This window comes from Trifolium pratense, linkage group LG7 (genome assembly GCF_020283565.1).
Source record: "Trifolium pratense cultivar HEN17-A07 linkage group LG7, ARS_RC_1.1, whole genome shotgun sequence".
NCBI classification, from domain to species: Eukaryota; Viridiplantae; Streptophyta; class Magnoliopsida; order Fabales; family Fabaceae; genus Trifolium; species Trifolium pratense.
In genome coordinates this window covers 46,357,508-46,381,962 of record NC_060065.1, presented here as the reverse complement: position 1 = coordinate 46,381,962, position 24,455 = coordinate 46,357,508, and the positions used below count along the sequence as shown (strand labels likewise).

The 24,455-nt window shown below is 28.9% G+C and overlaps 2 protein-coding genes across 3 annotated transcripts; both read right to left on the bottom strand.

Moving 5' to 3' along the window:
* Positions 1-8,363: 8,363 nt before the first annotated feature.
* Positions 8,364-14,019, bottom strand: LOC123899329 (lysosomal Pro-X carboxypeptidase-like). Its single transcript, XM_045950437.1, has 9 exons — positions 13,520-14,019; positions 13,235-13,421; positions 12,725-12,858; positions 11,999-12,111; positions 11,079-11,328; positions 10,613-10,765; positions 9,984-10,063; positions 9,843-9,892; positions 8,364-8,667 (listed from the first exon to the last, which is right to left on the bottom strand). The coding sequence occupies exons 1-9, from the start codon at positions 13,913-13,915 to the stop codon at positions 8,525-8,527; spliced, it is 1,506 nt and encodes a 501-aa protein (XP_045806393.1). The 5' UTR covers positions 13,916-14,019; the 3' UTR covers positions 8,364-8,524.
* A 4,808-nt stretch (positions 14,020-18,827) lies between these two features.
* On the bottom strand, positions 18,828-22,916 carry LOC123898715 (serine carboxypeptidase-like 51). Of its 2 annotated transcripts, XM_045949731.1 has the most exons (13): positions 22,790-22,916; positions 22,567-22,664; positions 22,251-22,358; positions 21,880-22,123; positions 21,598-21,641; positions 21,442-21,509; positions 21,080-21,185; positions 20,794-20,948; positions 20,303-20,372; positions 20,062-20,112; positions 19,559-19,611; positions 19,307-19,439; positions 18,837-18,921 (listed from the first exon to the last, which is right to left on the bottom strand). In XM_045949731.1, the coding sequence occupies exons 1-13, from the start codon at positions 22,914-22,916 to the stop codon at positions 18,853-18,855; spliced, it is 1,326 nt and encodes a 441-aa protein (XP_045805687.1). In that variant the 3' UTR covers positions 18,837-18,852. The 2 variants fall into 2 exon arrangements, with proteins under 2 accessions (XP_045805686.1, XP_045805687.1); XM_045949730.1 differs by lacking the exon at positions 19,307-19,439 and having other exon boundaries at positions 18,828-18,921.
* Between the last annotated feature and the right edge of the window lie 1,539 nt (positions 22,917-24,455).

The following is a 24,455-nucleotide window of genomic DNA, read 5'->3' as shown; positions in this document are numbered from 1 at the left end:
CTTATAGCTAATACACTCCGAACGCGCTCGAGGAGGAAGAATAATTTATAAAAAATAAGACAACAAATAAAGTATACTTCATGTTAATTGTCCATCAACTTCAAAATGCAAGTCAAATTCAAAAAGAAAAGAAATATCTTATAGGACACTTTTTTTAAGGTCCTAAATCTATGAATAGTAGTTTTGTTTAGTGATGAATTTCTAGCTAGATCGATATATATGCTCTCATGATAATAAATTAATTATATTCTCTTTCAATTTCATTAACAATATTAAACAAATATTATAGATTTTCTATATTCAGTAAATAGGCCTTTTAAAAAACTAACTTTGAACATCATTGCAATAAAGTACCTATCCATAATGGTGATAATTCATAATTGAGTTTTTTGATACAACTTTTTTCATTATATTTTGTACATGAACTCGATTAGAGATATGGGTCTATACTCTCCTAGTCTTTGGTGTTATTTTTCTTTCTTATCAACACAATGTTTATCAACTATTACTCCTTTTAAAAATGTGTCCAAAATTTAGTTATTTGTGCTAGTAACTTGTTAAGTGTCATATATTATGAGACAAACATTTCCTTCATATGTGTACATTTTTTTCGTAAACATCAAAAAGATAATTAAATATATATAAAAAGGAGTGTAAGGTCAACTCAAAGCAGTAAATTTTTGCTCACCTATTTGTTTGTTCGTTAAAAAAAAATACTCCCACAAAGCAGTTTTTTTTTTTTGTTTTTTTCCACGGTTCTTAGCACAAGTGGTTGTTTTGACCCGACCAAATCGGCGAATTGGACCTTGGTTCACAGTTTAACTGGTTCAATCAACTCATTCGATTTTAATAATATTGGTGTCATGTAAATGACTAATTTGACAGTAAGTTGAAAATGTCAATACTATTTTGATAGAAAATGGATAATTTCAAAAACATGAACTATTTTGAAATATTGATAGAGTTAGATACCTATTTAAGAGCGACAAAGACAATGACCAATTTACTAGTCTACTCATTATTTGTATTTGAAATCGTTTTGACCCCCACAAACTAATTAATGTGGGTCTTTCAAGTGTGATTTGTTTCCCTCACTCCTACACTTTATAAAAACTTTTCATAAGGTCATCCATATAAAGCGTTTTTACAAATTACTTTTTATAAGCCTTCTTTCTATGGTACAGTCTTATACAGTCTCCAGATCATAGTCTCATATAATCTTAGGATCCCTTCAATTCTGATTTGAATTTGGTTCATTGATGTCATTTTTGCCCCAAAGCTGTCAAATGTCGCTCACTGTCCATATCTTGTGCATCAACGATCACTTATCGCCACATGATCAATTATAACCTTAAATATATTTTTATTATATTTAGAAAAAATGATCACAGTTTAAAACTGAAACAGTTTAAGTTGAAATATATTAGTATCTATTATCGACTGATCATATTTATAAAATAGTTCAACCACAACTTTTATCAAAATTATAAATATAATGCATCAATGTATCTATCTATCTGCCAGGGCTGTGCAAAAATAATCGACCCGACCGAAACCCGCAAAACCCGATTGGTAAAATAATAAACGGGTCGGATTTGAACGGTTCACGGGTTGGCAGGTTAACATTTTCAGTCTTGTATGGGTTTCTATGGTCGGGTGCGGTTTTGCAATGTTGGATCCGTCAATACCCAGGCCCGACCGACTGGTAATGCTTTATTTAGTCAAATCATAACTTTTGCAGTACTATGACTAATATTTTTCTATGAGTAGCCTTTGGAGTAGTATTTTACTATACTAGTACAGTGAAGTGACAGAAGACTACTGAAAAGTAAAAAATTGCAGAAGATAATTATTACAATAGTAATAATAAAAGTTGCAGAAGATAAGTATTAATTATTAATCTATAATTTTTCAAATACCAATAAAACTAGTAGCTACTACTAATGGTATGTGTGACTGTGAGCTGCCATCTACCATTTCTTGACAATTCAAGATTGAATGAAGAGTACCAATAACTCCTCCTCCAACCCTTTTCTTTTGTCCAGAAAACAAAATCTGATTGTTCAAATTACTCCATTCTTTATTGATCATTTATAATAACCCATTTGTAATTTTCTCCATTCTTTATTGCGTTTCTTGTTTGCATGTTGAATGTTTCTTTCTTCTCCAAAATTCAACAAAACTACTAGCAGATTTCAAGATTAAAGAGACCTACCATTGCTATTTGTTTTAACAGTGAAATCTCTTGCAAAATGAAGCTGAGTTAGAATCCTCTTTAGATGTTTTCATCTTTACATCTCTAAACTCACTCTTCTTTTTAACCTTTTTCTTCTTCTTGTTTTGTCATTCATCTCTCTGATGCTGAAGCTTAAAATGGTCTTGTGTTACCCGAATAGATCCGTTCGATTTAACCGACACCCGATCTGTCCGCCACCCGACAAAACCGTGCTAGTAATCGGTCGGTGATGGGTGGGATTTTTCCTTCATTGGTTATTGTCGGTTTTGAAGTTTTCGGCCCGAACCCGGCCGTAACCGACCGATGCACAGCCCTTGCGACTCTCTTTTTTATTTATGGTGTTGTAAATGGTTCATCATTTGCTCACCTTTTATCCACTAGGTTTTACTAATTTAGCTTTAGGAATTTAGAATTCTAAGAGGCATTTTGTTAACCGTAGCTTTAGTCATGTAAAAGAGGAGGGGGAGGTTTTTCATGGGCTTTGGGCCCAATTACTCTGATCTTGCTTCTTGATAAAATTTGTCTTTGTTTCAAATTTAATTTTATTTTAAAGAAATTTCTAAAACTATTTGATTCTTTGAGACTTTAACTATTTATAATATATATATATTTAATATGTTTTATATTTGTTTTAGAAGGTATCGTTTGATGGTAAGACTTGTCAGGTTTTTATATATTTTCTATAGTTTATTAATTTCCTTTTATTTAATGAATATAAAAAGGAATCTTTTTATTATTTTTCCAAGTTATAAAATAAAATATTAAAAGTTACAAAGTTTTGTTATACATTTTCTATAGATTATTAATTTCCTTTTATTTAATAAATTTGCATTTAAAAAATAATCATCTTATTATTCTTCCTTTCTCCAAGCGAGGCTACGTCTTATCCAAAACATGACAATATCTTAGACGAGAAGACGCAAAAAAATAAAAATAAATGCAAAAATATGGAAAATGTATCATTTTAGAGTGCTCCAATCCAGTGCTCTAAAAATTAGAACCTAAGTGTAATATGAATCGTACGATCTTGATTACAAGACTATGGTATAAAATTTTGAATTTGTTTTGGAAACATGATTCTGTGAATAAATGAAATGTATAAACTATTAAATCTTGAGACTTTATTAATTATATATAATAATCAGTGGCGGAGCTAGCCCGAAAAATTGGGGCGGGCCGCTACAAATATAAATCGAATATGCAAAAGAAATTACTAAAAAAAAAGACATATCGTATTGAGAGTCTGTCTAGTATGGATATCTCAAAAATAGTTAAAAGGTGGACCATTAACATGTTTATTAAATAAATTTTAAAAATATATTATGAAATATATTTTATGTCAAATGTGTAAACTTCATACTTTTTAATTAGTTTTTGTATTTGTGTTTATAATATTATATGCATCTCTCTCTCTAACAAAAATTTAAATTTTTTTAACAAAAGATTGATCAAACATGAATTTTTATGCACAAACTCTATTTTAAATAAAAATTTGAGTACTTTTTTCTCCAAAAAAATATACTTGAATACTTCGACAAAATAAATTACACATTTTAAGACATCTATAAATTATTAAACAATAAAACATTAGAAGGGATGCTTAAAAAAATAAATTAAAGAATTCTGTTAAAGTAAAAATAGTATACCTGTTAAAGAATAGCGGGGGTTAGAAACCCCCGTAAAATGAAAACCTGTTAAAGAATACTGGATTTTATGGTTTGAAACCCCCGCAAAACAAAATTTAACAAACTACACAGACTATTTAGAGGGGGTTTACAACCGCCGCTAAATAGTATACCTATGAAAAAAAAATTAAAAATTCTGGGGCGGGCCATGGCCCTGTCCAGCCCATGAAGGGCTCCGCCCCTGATAATAATTGTTTGGCATGTATATAAAGTTTTGCCAAAATAAATTTAGAAAAACTTATCAAATAAAATAAAATATTATTGTTTAGTATATACTTTCTCCGGTTCTTAATATAAAAAAAAAATTACTTTTTAAATTCATTGAAAATATAATGTATCTAGTCAATAATTTGGACTAGATACATTAGATTTTCAATGAATTTAAAAAGTAAAATTTATCTTATATTAAGAATGTATAAAGTTTTCAAAATAAATTTAGAAAAAGATCATATAAAATAGAATATTAAAAAGTACCATTTGACTATATGGCTTGTTAATTTTGGTATATATTTCTATACTCTCTCTAGTCCTTAATATAATAGAAGTTTTACTTTATAGGTTCATTGAGTTTTTAATGTATTTGGTTTATATTATTGACCAAATACATTAGAAATTGAATGAACTTAAGAAGTAAAACTTCTCTTATATTAAAGACCGGAGGGAGTAGATAATTAGTTTCTTTTTATTTAATGAATTTTCATTTTAAAAAAAAAGTTTTACATCTTAGTTTATGTGCTTGCATCAATTCCTACATATAAAGGATATGAGCCTCTGTTGACCCACCAATATTTTATGTTGACTGCCTATAGCATCGTAGTCACTATATAAATTATTGTTTGTCAATTTCTAATCACTACTTTTTTCTGAAAATTATCACCCTTTCTCTATTTTTCTTTTAAGTCTTGTCCAGAGTCAATATTCTACACAATCGGAATGGTAAGTTTACTCATTTCAATTACAATGTCAAGTTTGATTTTTTTTTTATTCTTAAATTTTCTGATTACAATTGTCGTGTTTGTTGCATAGGATATGATGCACGTGCCATGGTTGTCAAAATTGTTGGCAATGACTACGTTTTTCACTATTTGTGAAGACCATTCAAACGACCCCAAAAATGAGCGTAACAAGTTCTGCATCGATTGCATTGACAATCCATTATGCGGATCTTGTATAAAATCTGATCACAAAGATCACAACGTAATCCAAGTGAGTGTTGTTTATTAATTTGATAGTCATATCTACATAATATCTCCATAATCTATGTATCTTTGTGTTATATCAATTTCTCTTCATTTTATATTTGTTACATTAAAGCAATTTTAATTATTTTTTTAAACTTTGAAATGTAAATTTGAACCTTGACACTTGAAATTATAAAACAGGTAAGGAGATCATCATATAATGAAGTAGTTAAGATCACTGAAATTTACAAGCATGTGGACATCCTAGGAATTCAAACATATGTGATCAATAGTTGTCCAGTTGTATTCTTAAACAAGAGGACTCGACCACATCCTAAGAGGAACAATATTGGTAAAATTGGTCACAATAGCAACTCTCTTTGTAAAATATGTGATAGAAATCTTATTGATTCTTCTTGCTTTTGCTCTTTAGCATGTAAGGTAAATTGTTTGTCTTGATCTCATTTATCTATTCTCTTTATCATATATCTCTTAGTTCTTTTATATATCATTTTTTATTCCATTTTTTTTTTCAAATAAAATAAAATTGTGACAAGTTATTTAATCGAGAATGTAATTGGTGTTTATTTTTTCTATTTGTAATTAAATTTAAGAAAATATGGTGCTTGAATTTGAGTAGGCTTTTAGTGATTATATTGAGTATGTGATGGATAATATTTTCTTATGAATTACAAAGTATTCTTTGTAGTTTTTTATGGTTATTTTTGTTTAGTCAACTAATTAATTTTTTTATGGTTATTTTATTTATTTCACTTTTGGAAAAATATAAATGAGAATTGATTTTTTTTTTGGAATAAGTAAAAGAGAATTGGCTTGAAACGTGATAAATTTGAATGTTGAATGAAATAAATTATAATATTATTTAAATATTTTTTAATCAAAATAAAGAGTGTAGCTTACTTGACAAAAAAGAGTATTGATTATCCTAATCCTAAATTGAACGGGGAATTAGAATGGAATCTACTTGATAGTTTTTTATTTTACTTTTATTTTATATTAAACTTTATCAATTCAAATTATAAAACCACTATTATTTTATTTCATTCCATTCGTTTCTATTAGTCAAATTGGATGCAAATAAAGAACATTATAACTTCTTTTTTTCTTCCATTACGATTGTTGTACTTTCGTTTTTTTTAAATATAATTAATTATTATTGCATTATGTGTTTATGATACAAGTTTGAATATATAAAGAAGAATGGAGGCTTTTCTGTAAACCCCAAAGAAATGAAAGAACTGGAGAGATTGCTAGAGGAATCGATCAAGGTGTCACCACAAAAAGAAAAAGCTAAAAGTTCGCGTGAACAAAATTTAAAAAGAAAAGTAGATGAAGTAGGAGTTGACGAAGAAAATGAAGACAGCGAAGAGAAAGAAGAAGACAAAAAAGAAAGTGCCCTTCATGTTAATCGTCCATCGGCTTCATTTCGTAAGCCAAATTCAAGAAGAAAGGGAATACCTCATAGGGCTCCTTTTTTTTAATGTCCTTTATTATTGAATTGCGAGATTTAAATATTTAAATAATACTGTTGTCTAATGATGGATTTCTAGATATATCGATATGTATGTTGATTTAGTGATAATAAATTACTTATGAACATTTGATTTTGTCAGCAACCTTAAACTAATATTCGAAAAATCATGGATTACTACATCCAATAAAAAGCAATTTAACTAAAAAAAAACCTATATTTCTTCCGATATTTATTTTTTTACCACACACGCTATAACCCTTATCTTACATCCAAAAATGATATTTAACTACACTTAAAGTGTTAATTCAATGGAATAATTTAGCCCGTTTGGTGCGCAAGATAACATATGAACATGATAGGATAAAATGCTGGATAAGGATATGATAGGATAGCGATATGATATGTGTTTATCCTATCATGTGTTTGGTGCACATTTGATATGAACATGATAAGATATATATTATATTTAAATGACGAAACTATCCTAACTATCATTAAAAAAAAATACTCCTAAGAAACAAATTTTTTTTTCAGATTTTGGAACACTGCACAAACACAATTTCTTTTATTCAATATGCCAAATAAATAGGAACAAGACGAGTACAATTTATTCATGATGATTTGAACAACTTAATTTTTTTTAATCAACAGAAGAACAAAATTAGGAATTGAAAAACAAAATTAACAAAATTAGGGGGAAATTAGGGCTTAGAAGCACATCAATTCTTAATAGAAGCAAACTGATCGATTGTGATTACAAACAAATAAATCTTGAATTGATACATGAAAGAAGGTGGAGTTGGAAGAAAAGTGGTTGTTGCAAATCAATTGTGGATTATTGTTACAAGTTGGAGTCAGAGAAAAAGGTAAAGAAGGGTTAGGAGAGAAAGAGGATATGTGAGAATGAACGAGAGTGAAATTGAAAAAAAATAGGACGATGCAGTTTACAGAGGTGAGAGTTGAAGAAGGTGTTTTGTGGAATAGAAAAATAAGCCGCATAAAATTTATGCTATCAGGTTGGCAACCCAGCTAAAAATAAGGATTGATATGATAGGATTAGTAGTAGGTTTAATTTATCCTTTTCTTTTGGTGCACCAAGCAAGAGATTCAAATATGATAGGATAGTGTTATCATATCCTGTCTTCCTATCCTGCGCACTAAACGTGCCTTTAAGATATATGTTCGACGGGGACAATTGTAAAATGACATTGGTGCCACTTAAATTAATAAAAGTAATGATATTTAAGTGCAGATTTATTTTCTTTTTCTTTGACATAATAATTAAAAAAAATAGAAAATCACTTGTAGAAAAACATGTGAACTAATTAATGTTATTGAGATTTAAACAAAGAAACAAACATTACTTCTGTTTTGAACTGGGCCAAGGCATAATACACCCAGCGCAATCGTTCAATTCACCCCTCAACAGAAACTTCTCATACAAGCCAAGGGAAACAAAAATAATAGTTAATGTACACCTTATGTAGCTAATACACTCCACACACACTCGAGGAGGAAGAAGAAGTTGCTAAAAAAGAAAACAAAAAAAGAAAGTGTACATCCTGTTAATCGTACATCAACTTCAAAACGGAAACCAAATTCAAGAAGAAAAGGAATAGTACCTCACAAGGAACTTTTTTTTTAGGTCCTAAATCTATGAATAGTAGTTTCTTCTGGTGACGAACTTCTAGCGGTATCGATATGTATGCTCTCGTGCTAATAAATTAATTTTTTTTATTTGATAACAATATTAGACTAATATTTTAAATATATTATAGATTTTTTATATATTTGGTAAATAGACCTTTTAAAATCAACTTTGAACATCACTGTCTTTTTTCTATATTTTCATTTCATCCACATCCACCACCTCATTATCAATAAACTCATTAGCAATCTATATATAAACTTTTTTTCATCTTTTATATCAATTGTTCCCACGAAGTGCACCAAGATCAATGTAATACTGGGCAATCCATCCCTGAATAATCTCAACTTCTTTCTTTCGTTGTTCAATAAGCCATCCTGGATCACTTTGTTTTGATGATAGAATATCAAGACAATGAGATCCTGAAAAATAAATGTTTGTAAAACACACACATAATAAATCATCAATTTATGCTATAAATAATCAAACTATATATATATATATATATAATTGCATGCAGTGATACGATCATGAGTTTCTTAAACATGTGGAAGGAAACTTATAAAAAAAGCACAAAAAAATATTTTGGATGAATATGCTTTGAGCCCAACTTGAAGCCTAATTCACATGATAAGAAACTTCATTGGGCTGATTTGTGGTCTAATAATATTGGACTAAATAGAAAATAATTAAGTCTAATTTTTCTTAATTTTATATGTAATTTTCATTTTTTTGTATTGGGTGGATTTTTAGATGACCTTTAGTTGCTCCATAGGTTCTTTAGATGCTTCCTAGTGGTGCACTAAGTCATTATAGTAGCTACTGAGAATTTATAAGCATGATAGTGGAAATTTTCTAAGTCCTATGATGAATGTATGGTAGTGGACAATAAATCCTACTATGTAAGGATAAGCTATAAATAAGACTCTCATGTACTTTTCAAAACAACTTGAAATATAATCAAATTTGAGAGTTTCTCTTGTGATAACTTTTTATTTGTTCTTGTGATAAGAACATTGTTCTTGAGATAAGAACTTTATAGTGTTGGTTCTATCGGCAGGTCGAGGTTAGGGTCGCACTTTCTTGATAACTTTGGTTCTACCGGCAGTCGCGGTTAGGGTCAAGTTCCTCTTTATCTTGATAACTTTGGTTCTACCGGCAGGTCGTGGTTAGGGTCAAGTTCCTTTTTTACTTGATAACTTTGGTTCTACCGGCAGGTCGCGGTTAGGGTCAAGTTCCTTTTTTACTTGATAACTTTGGTTCTACCGGCAGGTCGCAGTTAGGGTCGAAGTTCTTATTTATCTTGATAATTTTGGTTCTACCGACAGGTCGCGGTTAGGGTCAAGTTCCTTTACCTAATTTCAAGACGATCCATAAGCAGTCGCTTATCGTCCAGTCTCTAAAGTATATGTATTTTATCAATTACTTATTCTATGTATATAAATTGGACATAGAATAAAATTGATGTTTGACATTTTTTTCTACTTGTTAACGAAGGAACACACACACAAGAAAATATATTATTTCAAATAGATTTTAGAAGGATTTAAAGTATACTTCATCAAATGGATATAAATTGATAACTAATAAGACATACCATTGATTGTATGAATGGCAACAATATTATCTGATAGGTCGTTCAAAACTCTGAAATATGTAAAAACAACACAATATTTAACTTTACATAATTTGTTAGAAATAATGAAAATCAATTTAGTTTAGGTTTTGTGGTGCTTACCCGCTACTACTATAAGGATCTTTTAGTCCATTCGAAAAAATTATGTTGCTACCAAACTTTTGAAGAACTAGTTTTATATTCTGCCATTAGTCAATTCACAACAAAGTTAATCTCTTAATATTATTAGTTTTTGGGTAAATAGGTTTTTACCCTAGGTATTCGAGTTTTTTAGTTTACCCCATGCAAATATATATTTTTTGGATTATCTCCTGTAATGTGAAGATTCTCTGGTATACCTCTCTCATGAAAAACGTTGATTTAAAATTCCACAAAAATGATGATGTGGCATAGTCGGAGTAAACCAAAACTCCCTAACATTATAGGGGCAAAATGACAGAATCTTAAGTCAACATTTTCCATAAGGGGGGTAATGCAGATAATCTTCACATTACAGAGGGATAATCTAATTTTTTTACAGAGGATAAACCAAATTAAAACTCATCTATTTTGCGGGGTAAAAGCCAATTTACTTTTTTTTCATTGTTAGTGCCTTTCTTATTTTTACTTCATTACAATTGAAAATGATATTTAGTGCAGTTAAATTAATAATAAAAATGATATAGAAAACCATATACTACGAAAAAGTGTGAATTAATTAATGTTATTGAGATGAGAATAAAGAAACAAACATGGCCTCCATAGTAAGTAGTAATCCAATGAGGACGAGGTGAGACATCATATTCTTTCTCGCACTTTTCGACAAATCTCTTCAAGTCAAAAGGGTAAGGTGGAAACATGGTATCATTCCCTATACCAAAAGGCATCACCATTTCACTGCATGTCTGAATCAGTGAATTGTATAAATAAATCATATTATTTAAATATCAACTAGATAATACTAGTACATGAAAAAGATAGATAATATTAATAGTAATATATATTAATTGTTTGTTTTTACCATTTTCCTCTAATTAATTCAATTCAATATCTTCCACTTTGTATTAATCTATACTATATATAAAGATAATACATAAGTTTTGGTGTGGACTTTTCATAATACCAACGATACTTTTGATTTTTTTTTTTAAATTATACTTATTGTTGAATCATTAGCAAAATAAATTACCTATTGGACTTTTAAATGAGATTACATACCTGCCATTCCCAACCCAGATATGTCTCAGATATATATTTAAGGCTATTATTAATAAATCTGCATGTGCCATTTCCTTCTTTAGCCACAACACCTGAATATATTTTATCAAGGATAGTATCTCCAAAAGAAGCTTCATCAATTCCATTACATATCATAGTAACTGGATATTCTGGAGGATGATTGTATTGAGCTGCAGCAGTATACATGTCTTCCAAGTAATTTGACAACTCAAATGATTGGTTTAAGGGACTGCAAGATCAAGGGGGACAACATCAAAAAAACTTTTCTTTTTTCTAGTATCCGGTCCACTGGACCGCCTAATCTGATTTGAGGATTAGGTTTGGCATCAAGTGATTCCAACCCCTCCCGATTGTTGGATGTATATATATATATATATATATATATATATATATATATAGTATTCAACATTTACGGTTTTTGTTGTGATTTGGATTATATTAGGTAATTGTGTGACAGGGTTACTATTCTGAATCGTCCGATTTGTAATGGGCGTCTGATATCTTTTACGGTTTATTTTAATATTACTTCCTTTGGTTCTTAATATAAGAAAAATTTACTTTTCAGATTCATAGAATGATTGATGTATTTAGCCTAAAAAGTGGACCAGATACATATCTATTATTCCATGAATCTAAAAAGTAAAAAGTTTTCTTATGTAAGGGACCAGAGGGAGTATTTAATTTGAACCGTTCAATGTAAAATCAACGATTAAAATTTGAAACAGCGTTGAAGTGCGTATTGTTTTTACTACAACAAATCCTGATATTTTTTATTGATGTATATTATCCACCATTTAATCATTTATTGTAATATATTTTTTTTATATATAATTTTTTTATATGTTTAACTCTTAATCCAAATGAAACAAAAGAAGAAAAAAATGAAAGAATGATTTTACTAGCAAGTGTTGAATCTCTGGCTAAGAATGGAAAGACCATTTGGTTGAGATGCTACTTTGTCAATTTCAGACCAAGAATTCAGTATTGTTTCATAGCATGTCTCGCTGACTTCCTGAAAACAAATTAATTTGTTATATTAATATAAAACCATCTTAAAAAAATAAACTAATAGTTTAAATATGTTAACTATATTATTTTATATCATTAGACTTTGTAAATTTCATTTTTGTTTTTAGTTCTTGCGAATATACCACTTTTTATTTTCGGTCATTATTGTTTTAATTTAGTCCTTGCAAAATTATTCATATTGGAATTGGACATTTCAATATGTAGAATATTTGATTTCAATCTTTTAAAATAAGGATTAAATTTAATATTATAGGGACTTGTTTTTGTTTTTTTGATAAATTCAGAACATCAAGATATCAAGGTAGGGATAGAGACCCAACTTTATTGGCACCGCTATAATTTTCCGTTCTCCATCTATAGCTCATATTATTATTAAAAAAAAAATTAATATGAACAATATATTTTAAAAAAAAGATATATTTGCAAGGAATATAATTCAAAACAATAATGAATTATAGGGACTAAATCGTATTTCAACTAAAAATAAAAAAATTAATTGGTATATCGACAGGACTATATTTCAACCAAAACATACTATGGTAACTTACTTTAAAATCCAACTTCAAAAAAACTTAAAAAAAAAAAAAAAAACTTACTTTAAAATCCCTTGAAACAACATCCATATAAGCATTTGGTGATGTAATATCATCGAAGTAGAGGATTGGAGCAGATGAAGCCAAAGCACCAATGGCCAAGTGAGGATATTTGAGCCTAAACCATGAAGCAAGCACTACATATATAAAAAATGTCATATTTTAAAAAGATAACAATTATAAATGAAAAAAAGGACTAATGAAAGAACAAGGTTCTAAAATAATTGCTTAAAAAAAAAAAGTTTCTAAATAATATCCACGATTAATCATGGCGTAAAGTTTTAAATTTTTTGAGGATTGCAATGCAACTACAACCATATTTTGAGATTACATGGTTTCATTTTACTAAAATACATGATTGCTACACTGAACCTTAAAACTTTGATCGCCCGTAACTACGATCGGGAGGAGGTTGGAACCACCTGATACCACTACTGACCCCTGAACTACATAAAATTGGTGGTGAAAGCTTAAAAAGAAAACTTTGATAAAGAAATAATTTGAGGGACTAACTTCCACCATAAGATCCTCCAATCACAACTATTGGGGAGTTTTGGGCTTGCAATGTCTTCTTTATATCTATGAGTATTTCTGCATAATCTGCAAGTGCTTGAGCCGAGTTGAAATACCCAAGTGTGCTTGCATTCTTGAAAGCTTCTTCCCATGATCCAAATGGTTTTGATTCTCCATAATACCGATGCTTTTATGAAATTATTAAGCGTATTAGAATACGTCAAACTGACATAAAATATTTAAATTACATATCGAGTATTAAAATAAAACGACTAATTTTAATACCTCTATGTACACTAAAAGAGCTTTAAATGCAGCCGCGTTTTCAGACATAAATCCTATACGGTTAGGGTAATCATCTATCGAGCTTTCTGCACCCAAATAGACAAATATTGGAGCACTAGAATTCGCGCCACCCCAATACTTAAAATTGATCAAATATCTTTGATCAAATGTATTGTAGCTTTCAGGCCTATAATTGAAGTGATCCAAGACTTGTTTGTAGTAAAATGTTTCAACATCTTTTGTGTCATTTGAAACCATGGCTGCAAGGTTGTGTAAGGTTTGTTCCTTGAATGGTGATAGCCTTGGTATCATCAATGAGTGTGTAGTAGTGAGATTGAAGAAATGTATGAAAAACATGAGAGGGAGGCAAGTGAAAAACATGTGGTGGTGTTCCATTGCAATTTGCAATAAGGAGGAGAATAGTTTTTAATTAATTTTCTTTGATCATTTCAAATATGAATGAAAACGTCCTTATATATATAATATGTGATCCTTAGATGCCCACAAAAAAAAAAAAGTGATCCTTAGACCTTGTCTTCTAAATGAGAATGATGTAGGAAGAAATATCATTTAAAATTTATAAATAAAAATATTTTAAATTAAATGAAGAGAGTTAGTGGAGTTATCAATGCATATTGATTTATTTTATTTTTTGGCATTTGTCCTCTAGTTTTTAGGAAAAGAGGGTTTCGATAGTCCAGAGTTCAACCGTGAGATTAGGAAAGCCTGACAAAAAATTATTCTCACCGGAAATCGAACTCGAATTCTTCCAAATGACTTGTCTCAAAAGGAGTTCATTAAGCACTTCAACTCAAGGTTAATACATATTAAATTAGTATGCTATTGATATTTAATAGTAGTTTGATCATTCCTAAGAGGTTAATTTTCAATATTTTCTTAAGGAAAGATTTATAATAATAATATCCTACGATTGAAGAATTAATATAGTACCAAATACTAAGTGACAATTGTTTGTCAAAATAAAAACAAATAAACAGACAAACTTAGTACTAAGTAACAATATATCCATTAATTTGTAAAAAAAAAAGTAATGGATAATTTTACCGGCATTCACATCCGAATAATTAATTTGAGATGAAGTGTAAAATACCACACGAAGCTAACCGGTAAGGTCTAGAATTCAAATATATGTTCAGTCTAATAATATGATATTGTCAGTTGAGTTATACTTACGGACATTAAAAGTAAAATTTTAATATATAATAATCTATATTTATATTTTTAAATAAATTATTTTCTAAAATTGTACAATATTACTTTTAAAATATAAATATTTTTGAACAATTTTTTCCAAAGTTAATACTTTTGAAATAATTCTATAAAATATAAAACAACATTGAATTTTATATGGTTTCAAGCTCACGAATTTTCTATTTCATACAGTCAAATTTGTCTTCAATGAAATAATAATGACAACACAACAAAATGGCTATTGACCATCACTATCGTTATCATCAAGGAAATATTGTGCACAAGAAAGTCATTTGTAAAGCTCACCACAATTGAAAATTCAATTTTAATCCACATACTTTATATCTTTTCATATGTTTCACGCATTTGCATAGTTGTTTCTTAGTGTAATCATATTTCTTTCATTGTCGTGCAGGGACACGCTCCACACAAAACAAAATTAACAACAAAGAGAAATAGACACTATTGTGAAGTGTGGATTACCTTGCATTCCCTCCTTGATAGTTTTCTTGCACCTAAAGAAAGGGAAGTCGGGGCATAAAGGGATATTGATGATATGACACACAACGATTTGGATGATTTGGCGTGCACGTAATGAGAAAATTTTCTCGGCCAAGGAAATTCAGGTGAATGAGATAATTGTGAGGAAAAAATCGGTGTTGTGGAAATGGTTGCTAACGAAGAAAGTTCATTTGTCATGCCTTTATTATTAACGGTGTGTGAACCCATTGGATTGTATAGCTAGATAACTTTTTGAGTGGTATACGGAAAAGGAATATACAACGATATGAACATTGTCTATTGTTTTAGCTATAGCTTTTGGGTTTGAGTACTATATATCTATACTTCTTTTACAAGAATGGGTAGAATACGTCTTATATATGATAGTTTTGTTACACCAAAAGAAAGGGAAATCGGGGCATAAAGGGATATCGATAATATGGCACGCAACGATTTGGATGATTTGGCGTGCACGTAATGAGAAAATTTGCTCAGCCAAGGAAATTCATGTTAATCATATAATTGAGAGAATAAAATTGGTGTCGCGGAAATGGTTGCTAGCAAAGAAAGTTCATTCGTCATGCATTTATTATGAATGGTGCGTGAACCCATTGGATTGTATAGCTAGCTTATAGCGTACGTTTTGGGTGGTATAGGGAAAAGTAATATACAACGATATTGTCTTTTGTTTTAGCCGTAGCTCTTGGGTTTGAGTATCATCTATATTTGTCCTACCAGAATGAGAATAAGTAGAGTATCTCTTGTATTTTTTTTCTTCCATTTTTTGATGTATAATATATTATTAATCGTTAGTTGGTCCAGTGACAATTGTCGCGAAGGGTCTGAAATCACTTGATGTCAAAATTGATCCCAAGTCAGATTAGACGGTACATTATTTCTTGGAAAATACAATGAACACTATTGGTTACACACCCCCACAAAGTGAAATAGAAAAAATAAAAAGGAAAATAGAAGTTTTTTAAGGGTTTCAAATTGTGTAAAAAAAAAAAAAAGGGTTTCAAATGAAATTTGCACGTCAATTTTTTTTTTTAATAAGCAAAATTTTATTATAAAAAAATACTTGGGGATACTCAATCATTCACATAATCACATTTGCACGGCCATTTAATGTTACGGACTAATTTTCTCCATTATGACAGCCCCTTCCATTAAATCATTATTTATTAGTAGTAATGTGATTATGTGAGTGGAGCACCGAAACAGAGTTTTAATAAATCTTGATTTTATGGTTTAAACTTTAAAATATGGCGAGACCTATTCTATATCTTCATAATTTAGGAAAGATAAATTTATTCATTTTCGTTCATTATTTCTAAAATTAAAATTGAATACATGATGAATAAAAATTAAAAATTAACTACGAAAGATAATAAAAATTAACTACATGATGTATGGTTGATAAATTGAATACATGATGAATAAAAATTAACTACGAAAAAAAAAAATTATTCATTTTCGTTCATTAGTTCTAAAGTGTTTTAATGACTACATATATCTTTTTTCTTCTGTATCCGTATGTCTTCCTTTTAAAATTCTTCACAATATAGTCTAGGGTGGTGATGGTGCGATGAGGTACTACTTCGTGCCATTATTTCACCTTGTTGGGGTTCTTATACTCCTTTCCACCGTCAATCTCCACCACGTCGGTAGAGTTGAAGTAGTTTTCAAATGGTGATATGGTTCTCGTTAGTGTCGTCCAAACCGGGTTTTATTATTGAGGCTTGTTGTTACACCGCTAGGGGATTTGTTACGCCATCAAAGAATTCTCTATTTGATTGTTGTGGTGTTTGATTGAATTTCTAGTTGAGAATGATATTTTTTTTAGGTTTGTTGAAATTTGCAGGTTTTGAGTGTTAGAATTAGAGATACACAAATAGGAAAAGAGAAAGACGGCTAGGGTTCAATAGAATATCATTGCATTAACTTAACATTACAAAAAGTTACTAGAGATTATGTATAAGACCTAATGGACTCTAAACTAACGGGCTCAATAACATAGCCTATTATTTTATTATCTAACACATACTCTCAAACTCATTATGCATCAACAAGAAACATTATGAGTTTGTCAAACAAAATACGAAAAACATACTAAATACTGTAAACTTCAAACATTGAGTTTGACATAGGCAGAGTCGTCCCCAATTTTTTAGAAGTCTTACTTGAATATTAAAAATGAATAGCTAATAAAAAATACAAAATATTTAAAAAGAATTATCCTTAACTTAAATTATAAAAACATAAAAATTAATTATCATTGTATATAACATTAAAAAGTGACATTGGTTCAAAAAAACCATTAAAAAGTGACATCTTAATTCACGATTAAATTTGACGCAAAGATTTAAATGACCTACTGATTGAGTTCTATATCTTTTGAACCAAAGACCTTGCACACCAAAAGAAATAATATCCTACCACTAATTTATTAATGGACAAATGATATTTTTACAAACATTAAAAATATATAACTATTATTAATAAGGCATCAAAATTTTGAGGTTCGATATCGTTGCACACTTAACACATGGGTGTGGGTCGAGCCTACCTGTCAGTGCTATTTAATATTCGTGTATCTTCATTGATTCATAATATATTTATCATCCTCTTCATCTTCGGATTGACACTGGACTGATTGGCTCGAAAGAGTCACTACTTGTTATTGTTGCAAGGAGTTGTTGGTTAGACTCATTTCGTGTTTGGGGTCGGTTTATTCACAAGTCATTATACGTACATGTGATTAATGTTAATTAGACTTATAGAGGTTGGAAACTCCTTTTAAATATTTGCATCACCGGTTTGGGTTGATCTACACTTTGAGTGATTTTACTAGGTTAGGTTTTATGTCTCCTCACTTTATATTTCTCTTGTAATTTTTTTTTTGTATATATATTATGTAATTATGAGAATATGGTAGAGGATGAGGGTTTTTGGATGTGCCAACTTAATTGGTATGCCTAAAAATTCTTTAATATTTGTTTTTTCTCTTAATTTATCTATTTTTTTTTTATTTAAGCACACTTACAAAAAATTATATATCATTTAAATATTTTTGACTTTACCCATTTCACATTTGTGTAAGTATACCTAAGTATTTTTTTTAGCTTGTGACTATGTCAGTGTTACTCCTCAGTTTCTCATTCAATAGTGGGCATATGTAAGTTTCATGGAACATACAGAATGAGATTTCAATGAAAAGAGAGATTTCAATATGAGATTCAAATTTTAAGTATTTTTTTAGTTTAGTTGGTAAAGTTGAGTCCTCAAATTCTTAAGACAAAAGTCCAATCCTTAACCTTAGCAATATTTTAACTTTTCTATTTTTTTTTTCCTTTTACAAAGCCTATTTTGCTATCGTTTTTTATAAGTTATAAATTTATTTAAAAAGAAAAACAATTGGGATGGACAAAATCTCTAATCAGAAAAAATAAAATAAAAATATCTTAACAAATAAAAATATATTTATGATTATTAATAATCGATAAATATAGAATGATCAACATTTTACATATGCCATCCCGAATTTTCAACAGGATCTCTGTTTCATTCTCTATTTGTATTATTTATATTTAATAATATGTATGCCATATAAGATAAATTCAAGGCGCTGGTGATTTTGTAATTGCACCCACCATGTTTAGTGCTATGCATGGCTCAAAAAGAGGTACCTACATCAATCATCAAAATAAAGAGACAAAGATAAGCATACCACAAATATATGGTTTTGAATTAATTTAAGATATTATATAATAAATCTAAATGAAATCATAACTATTAAATGAACAAAGTAGTTCATCTCATATATATGAAATAAATATTTTGGAGGATTCTTTTTCAAAATTTTAAATTTCAATCCTTTATTGATTATGTGGTCAGAGGCTGACTACATAATACTATATATATATATATATATATATATATATATATATATATATATATATATATATATATATATATATATATATTAAAATTTGTTAATATTTCAATATTAAAAAAGAAGCATAGGTGAGAAATAGAAGCATGTTTTTTAGATGATGATTGATTTTGACTCACATTATGGCCAGCATTAAGTATCCAATAGAAGCTTAGGTTTTCATATGACTTAAAAAAGCCTTTGGTAATTCTTTCACTTCCACAATACAAGGGAGTTCTGTCTTTGCTCAAGAAATTTTGAAGGCCTGACCATCTACACAAATAACCCAAAAAAGTAATGATAATTAAAACTACAATTATGCAAATTAAATTAATTACTGATTGCTTTCACCAAATTTGAAGAGGTGAATAAATAGGTGAGATGTTACTTACTTGAGTTTCTTGACCCAAGCTTCAGTTCCCTTGGTTGAACAAAGTAGATCAACCTATAATTGTCAAGAATAGTATATTTATTTTATGGAAAATGTCAACGAGTGCTTCCGGAGAGCTCTTTAAGCAATTTATTTAAATAAATTATTTAATTAAAATTTAAATATTTTGATTTTCAATATATTGACTTCACATATTTTCATAAAAAGTTTATAAAAATTTACTATTAAAGATATTTAAAAAGTGCTCCGGGAAGACTTGTTAGCAAATTCTTATTTTATTTTGTAAAAAGGACCTATAATAGTCGAGAATAATTTATTTTGTTATTTTGTAAAAAGGAACTATAATAGTCGTGAATAATTTATTTAGTTTTTTTTTTTATGTAAAAAGGACCCAATAATCATCATTATAAACAAAAGGAAAAATACAAGATTGTCAATTAATTCTAAAATAATTTCAAATGCAATTAACAAAAATTATATATTATTTTCATGAAGAAAACTTACTTGTCCATTGTAGATAGTCACATTGACCCCAAGAGCTAGCAACTCATCAACCTAAGATAACCAAATTAGAGACATCAAATTAAAATCATGCAGGCACCTAAGTTTAGAAAATGAAATAAAAATTATACACTTAATTAAGTTTAGAAAATGAGAGCATAATGTTTACAAGAAATAAAACATGATGAATACAATTTTTTAACCCCAAGTTGAGTTAAAACCAAAGTTTCAAGCTTGTTCTCACCTCAGCTATTCTTGGTTTCATAAAATCACCTTTGAAACTGTTAAACACACCTTCACACCAGGGTGTCCACCTGTCAGCAATTGCAAAAAAAAACATCAAATTATGGCTTTAATCATTACAATTAAGAACATTTAATATAGACCTAGTCCAAATGTGAATCTTACTATTTTTAATAAATTTTAATAATTGCTTCAAAAAAATAAATTTTAATAATATATTATGAAAAATGTTAAATGATATCTCTGGGCCACACTAATAAGAAAGTATATATTATGTACTTAAAAAAAAGTATTATTTTGAAAATGTGCCTTCAATATCTTAAAAAAATAAAAACTAGTACCCGGAGACTTTTCTAGCATTTTCCTTTTATCATTAATATAAAATTCAATTTTACAAATTCAATTCTATTAAAAATGTTAATTAGGATCCACATTTAAACTATTTTTAGAGGTACATTTATTTTTATTTTAGAAAGTTATATAGAGACTTACATAAGAATCTTTGGAATGATCTTTAATTTTTTTCTTATGGCACCATTTAATAAGTTGTATACATCATCTTTACGCCTCATTGATATTTCAAAGAATGATCTCTTCTTTGTTGTTGACAAATTTCTTCCAACATCCGCCATAAAATCAGTGAAACTCTTGAACACACAAACATGAGATTTAATTCAAATTAATTCTTCAATAGTACTAATAGATATTATAATTATGAAGATATATCTCTCATTTAAGTGCTTTTAAATATGATTAATAAAAATATATATGTTAGTACCACATAGTTGCTGCTATTGCTAATTACATCTTCAACTTCTTTCCATGTATCAAATGCATTCGAAAATTCACCAGCATCAAGTTGTTGCTTCATCTTTTCAGCCAAACTGTTCTCAAAATCATGTTCATCAAATAATATATAGAGAACAACTGGTAAATTGATTCTACAATACTTCAGCTACAATTATAAGCATTTTTTATTTACATATTTATTGAATAACTAATGTATCTATAAATTATATATAAATTAGATATATCAGTTATTCAATAAATCTAAAAAAAAAATACTTATAATTATGGTCGGGAGAAGTACGATCATTAATTAACACTAAAAAGATGAAAATTAAAACATATGTTACATACATGTTTGATTTTTGTAGTCCATTGTCATCTATTCTTGAGAGGTCTTTCAATAGAGGAGCCCATGAGAACTGCAAAGTCAAATTAAATGTTAAAAAAGTGAAAGCTCATCAAATTAATGTTGAAAGAAATTAAGGATAGAATTATTTTTGTTCTTACCACATAATCTTCTGGGGAGATCCAACTATCTGCTAATACCACACCTAAATTTGGATAAAAATAGTATAGAGTCACAAAATACTATATAGTATATATATATATATAATATAATTAATATTTAGGACTTTAATATGATTTTTATTTGTGACATATATCCAATTTTTAGTCTTTTTTTTTTCTTTTGAAATGATTTATGTGTTCTTTTTTTTTTATTCCATTTTAATAGTTGTTTTTGTTTATTCCTTATAACAAATGATAAAAAATTTCAAAGAAAATGAATACCTCCAAGTTTGGCCTTCAATGTTCCATTTTTAATTGCTTTGTAGGCTGATAATCCAAGAGTAGCAGCAAATTTTCCACCATAAGATTCTCCAAAAATGAATAAATTACACTTTTGGAGGAATGAATCATTATTGAATACTTTGATTAATAATGTAACCAAGTCGGTGGCTGCATCCTCGTCTGTTTTAACAAATAAGCTGGTGTAATCCTCAACAAAACTGTACCCTATTCCAACTGGATTTTCCTATATATATAACAACAAAAAAGAAGTATTTAATAAAAATTACACTTTTAAAGTTTAATAAAATTACAGTGTAAGTTAAATTTCATCAAATTCATCATTATTTGAATCGTGCATATAGCTAAGTTACCACAAATAGCAAATCTGCTTTTCTCAACCAAGTGAAATTCCTTTGCTTCAAATCGAGATCAAGAGGGCCAATCTCTTGAAAATTTCCAATTGCAACTGCTGAACCACCCTGTTTGATTCAATTAATATTGGAGATTTCAGTCCACAATAAAATAAAAATATGTCTTGTATTCTGAGCATTTAGTTTAGTACTCTTTGTTGTAAGGGTTTGAGTACCCCTTTGTACTCCCTTATAATAAATTTTTGATTATCGAAAAAATAAAAATAAAAATATGGATTGTTCTTGTTCAAAATTAATTAAATCAAATAATACTTACTGGTGGTCCTCCCCCCAACCAGAGAATTATTGGCCATGGCTCGGAGGAATTCTCCACTCTGTAGGGACTTTTATAATGCCACCAAAACATGTGTGCTTCTGTGATAACACAATTCAAAATAACACCATAATTATTGAAATTACACAAATTCTAATGCAATCAATTTAAAAAGTTTGGAAAACACAATAATTGAAATTACACAATTGTAATGCATTTGGCTTACTAGGTCTAACTTGTACATATCCCCATTCCTCTGATCCATCTTCACTACTCAAAGCACCAACTTTTACATCATGAAATAGGATACCAATACATATAAGAGTGGCCAAAAACACATAAAGCTTTACCATTGTGAAAATGAAAAACAATAACAAGTAATAATATGAGTAAACAATAATGAAACTAGCTAGCAATTTATATTGCATTGGTATGAAAATACTCTACATGATAAACATGTTTAATTTTGTCGTTAGTCCCAACAGAAATAATGTGACAATGGAAGGCTAGCACAAAAAATGGAAAAGCTAGACAAAAGCATGGTGATACCCATGCTACCAATTCATAAATAGTGTGACATTCCTTAATGTATAAGTATAATATATACTCCACTCAGTCACTATTATAAGCAAAAAAAACCACTTTTTAGATTCATTGAAAAACTGATGTACTCCATCCATCCCAAATTATAAGAGCATCCACAATGGAGATACTTATTTTTGAGTACTTAACTGGACCTCACGTATACACATCACTCATTTATAATTTTTTAATAATAGTACCTAATAAGTATTTAATCCCTCCAACCCAAATCTCTTAAACGGTTCTAAATTGGTCCCACCAATAACATATTCCACCAATAACTATACATCATTATAAATGAGACCCGCAAAAACAAAATAAGTACCACTTCCTATTGTAGAACCAGTACCTATTAGGTACTTTTTGTGTTTTGCTCCAATGAGAGTACCTATTAAGTACTAGTACTTAAAAAAATAAGTACCCACCATTGGAGATGATCTAAGATAAAAAAAAAAAAAAAAAAAACTGCTTAAGAAAAACCAAAACATAATAATTTGAAATGTTTGTATGTATTTTTCTTGAAAATAGTTGCATGGGAAAATGTAAAAACAATTTGTATTGGTTATGGAAAAGATGAGAGAGATAGTAAATTAAATGCAATTTACATTTAATTTCATGAGAATAAGCAAAAAGAAATTTTAAAAAAGATAAATATTTGTGTTTTTCATTTATAATTTGGGACAAAAAAAAGTGAGTATTTTCTCTTATAATTTGGGACGAAGGGAGTATCTGACTTACAATATAGTCCATATATATCATTTTTTCGATGAATCTAAAAAGTGGTTTTTTTTTATACAATAAAAAATGGTTTTTTTTTGCTTATAATAGTGATCGAATATGAAATATTTTCTTTTAAAAACTTAATTACAGAAGTTTCAAAACCATTTTATTATATTTGGCTCTTTAATTAATGCCACTGAGACACATAACTATTTTCATATTATTATTTGTATGACAACGAGGCGGGATGGGTATGAATTTTGCACTCGCCAAACCGATAAAGTTTGGTATCCCGATACCAGTCTTAACTCTCAACGGAAATAAAAAATAGAACCTCAAACTCATATCCAACAGAGTTTGATTTTCGCTTGGGGTTCGGGTATCCCCATGCCGGTCCACCTCCATATGAACTTAGGTTATAGTATTTTTTTATGAAACAAAGAGTTATTAAAAGTCGAAAACTATTTTGTTTCAATAATATGATGTTTTGTAAACAAAATAAATAAATAGAGAAAAAAAACTTGTTTAAAACTCAACTTAAAAATAAAAATAAGGCATAAATAATCAATTCATCCCTATAAGTTCGTGAG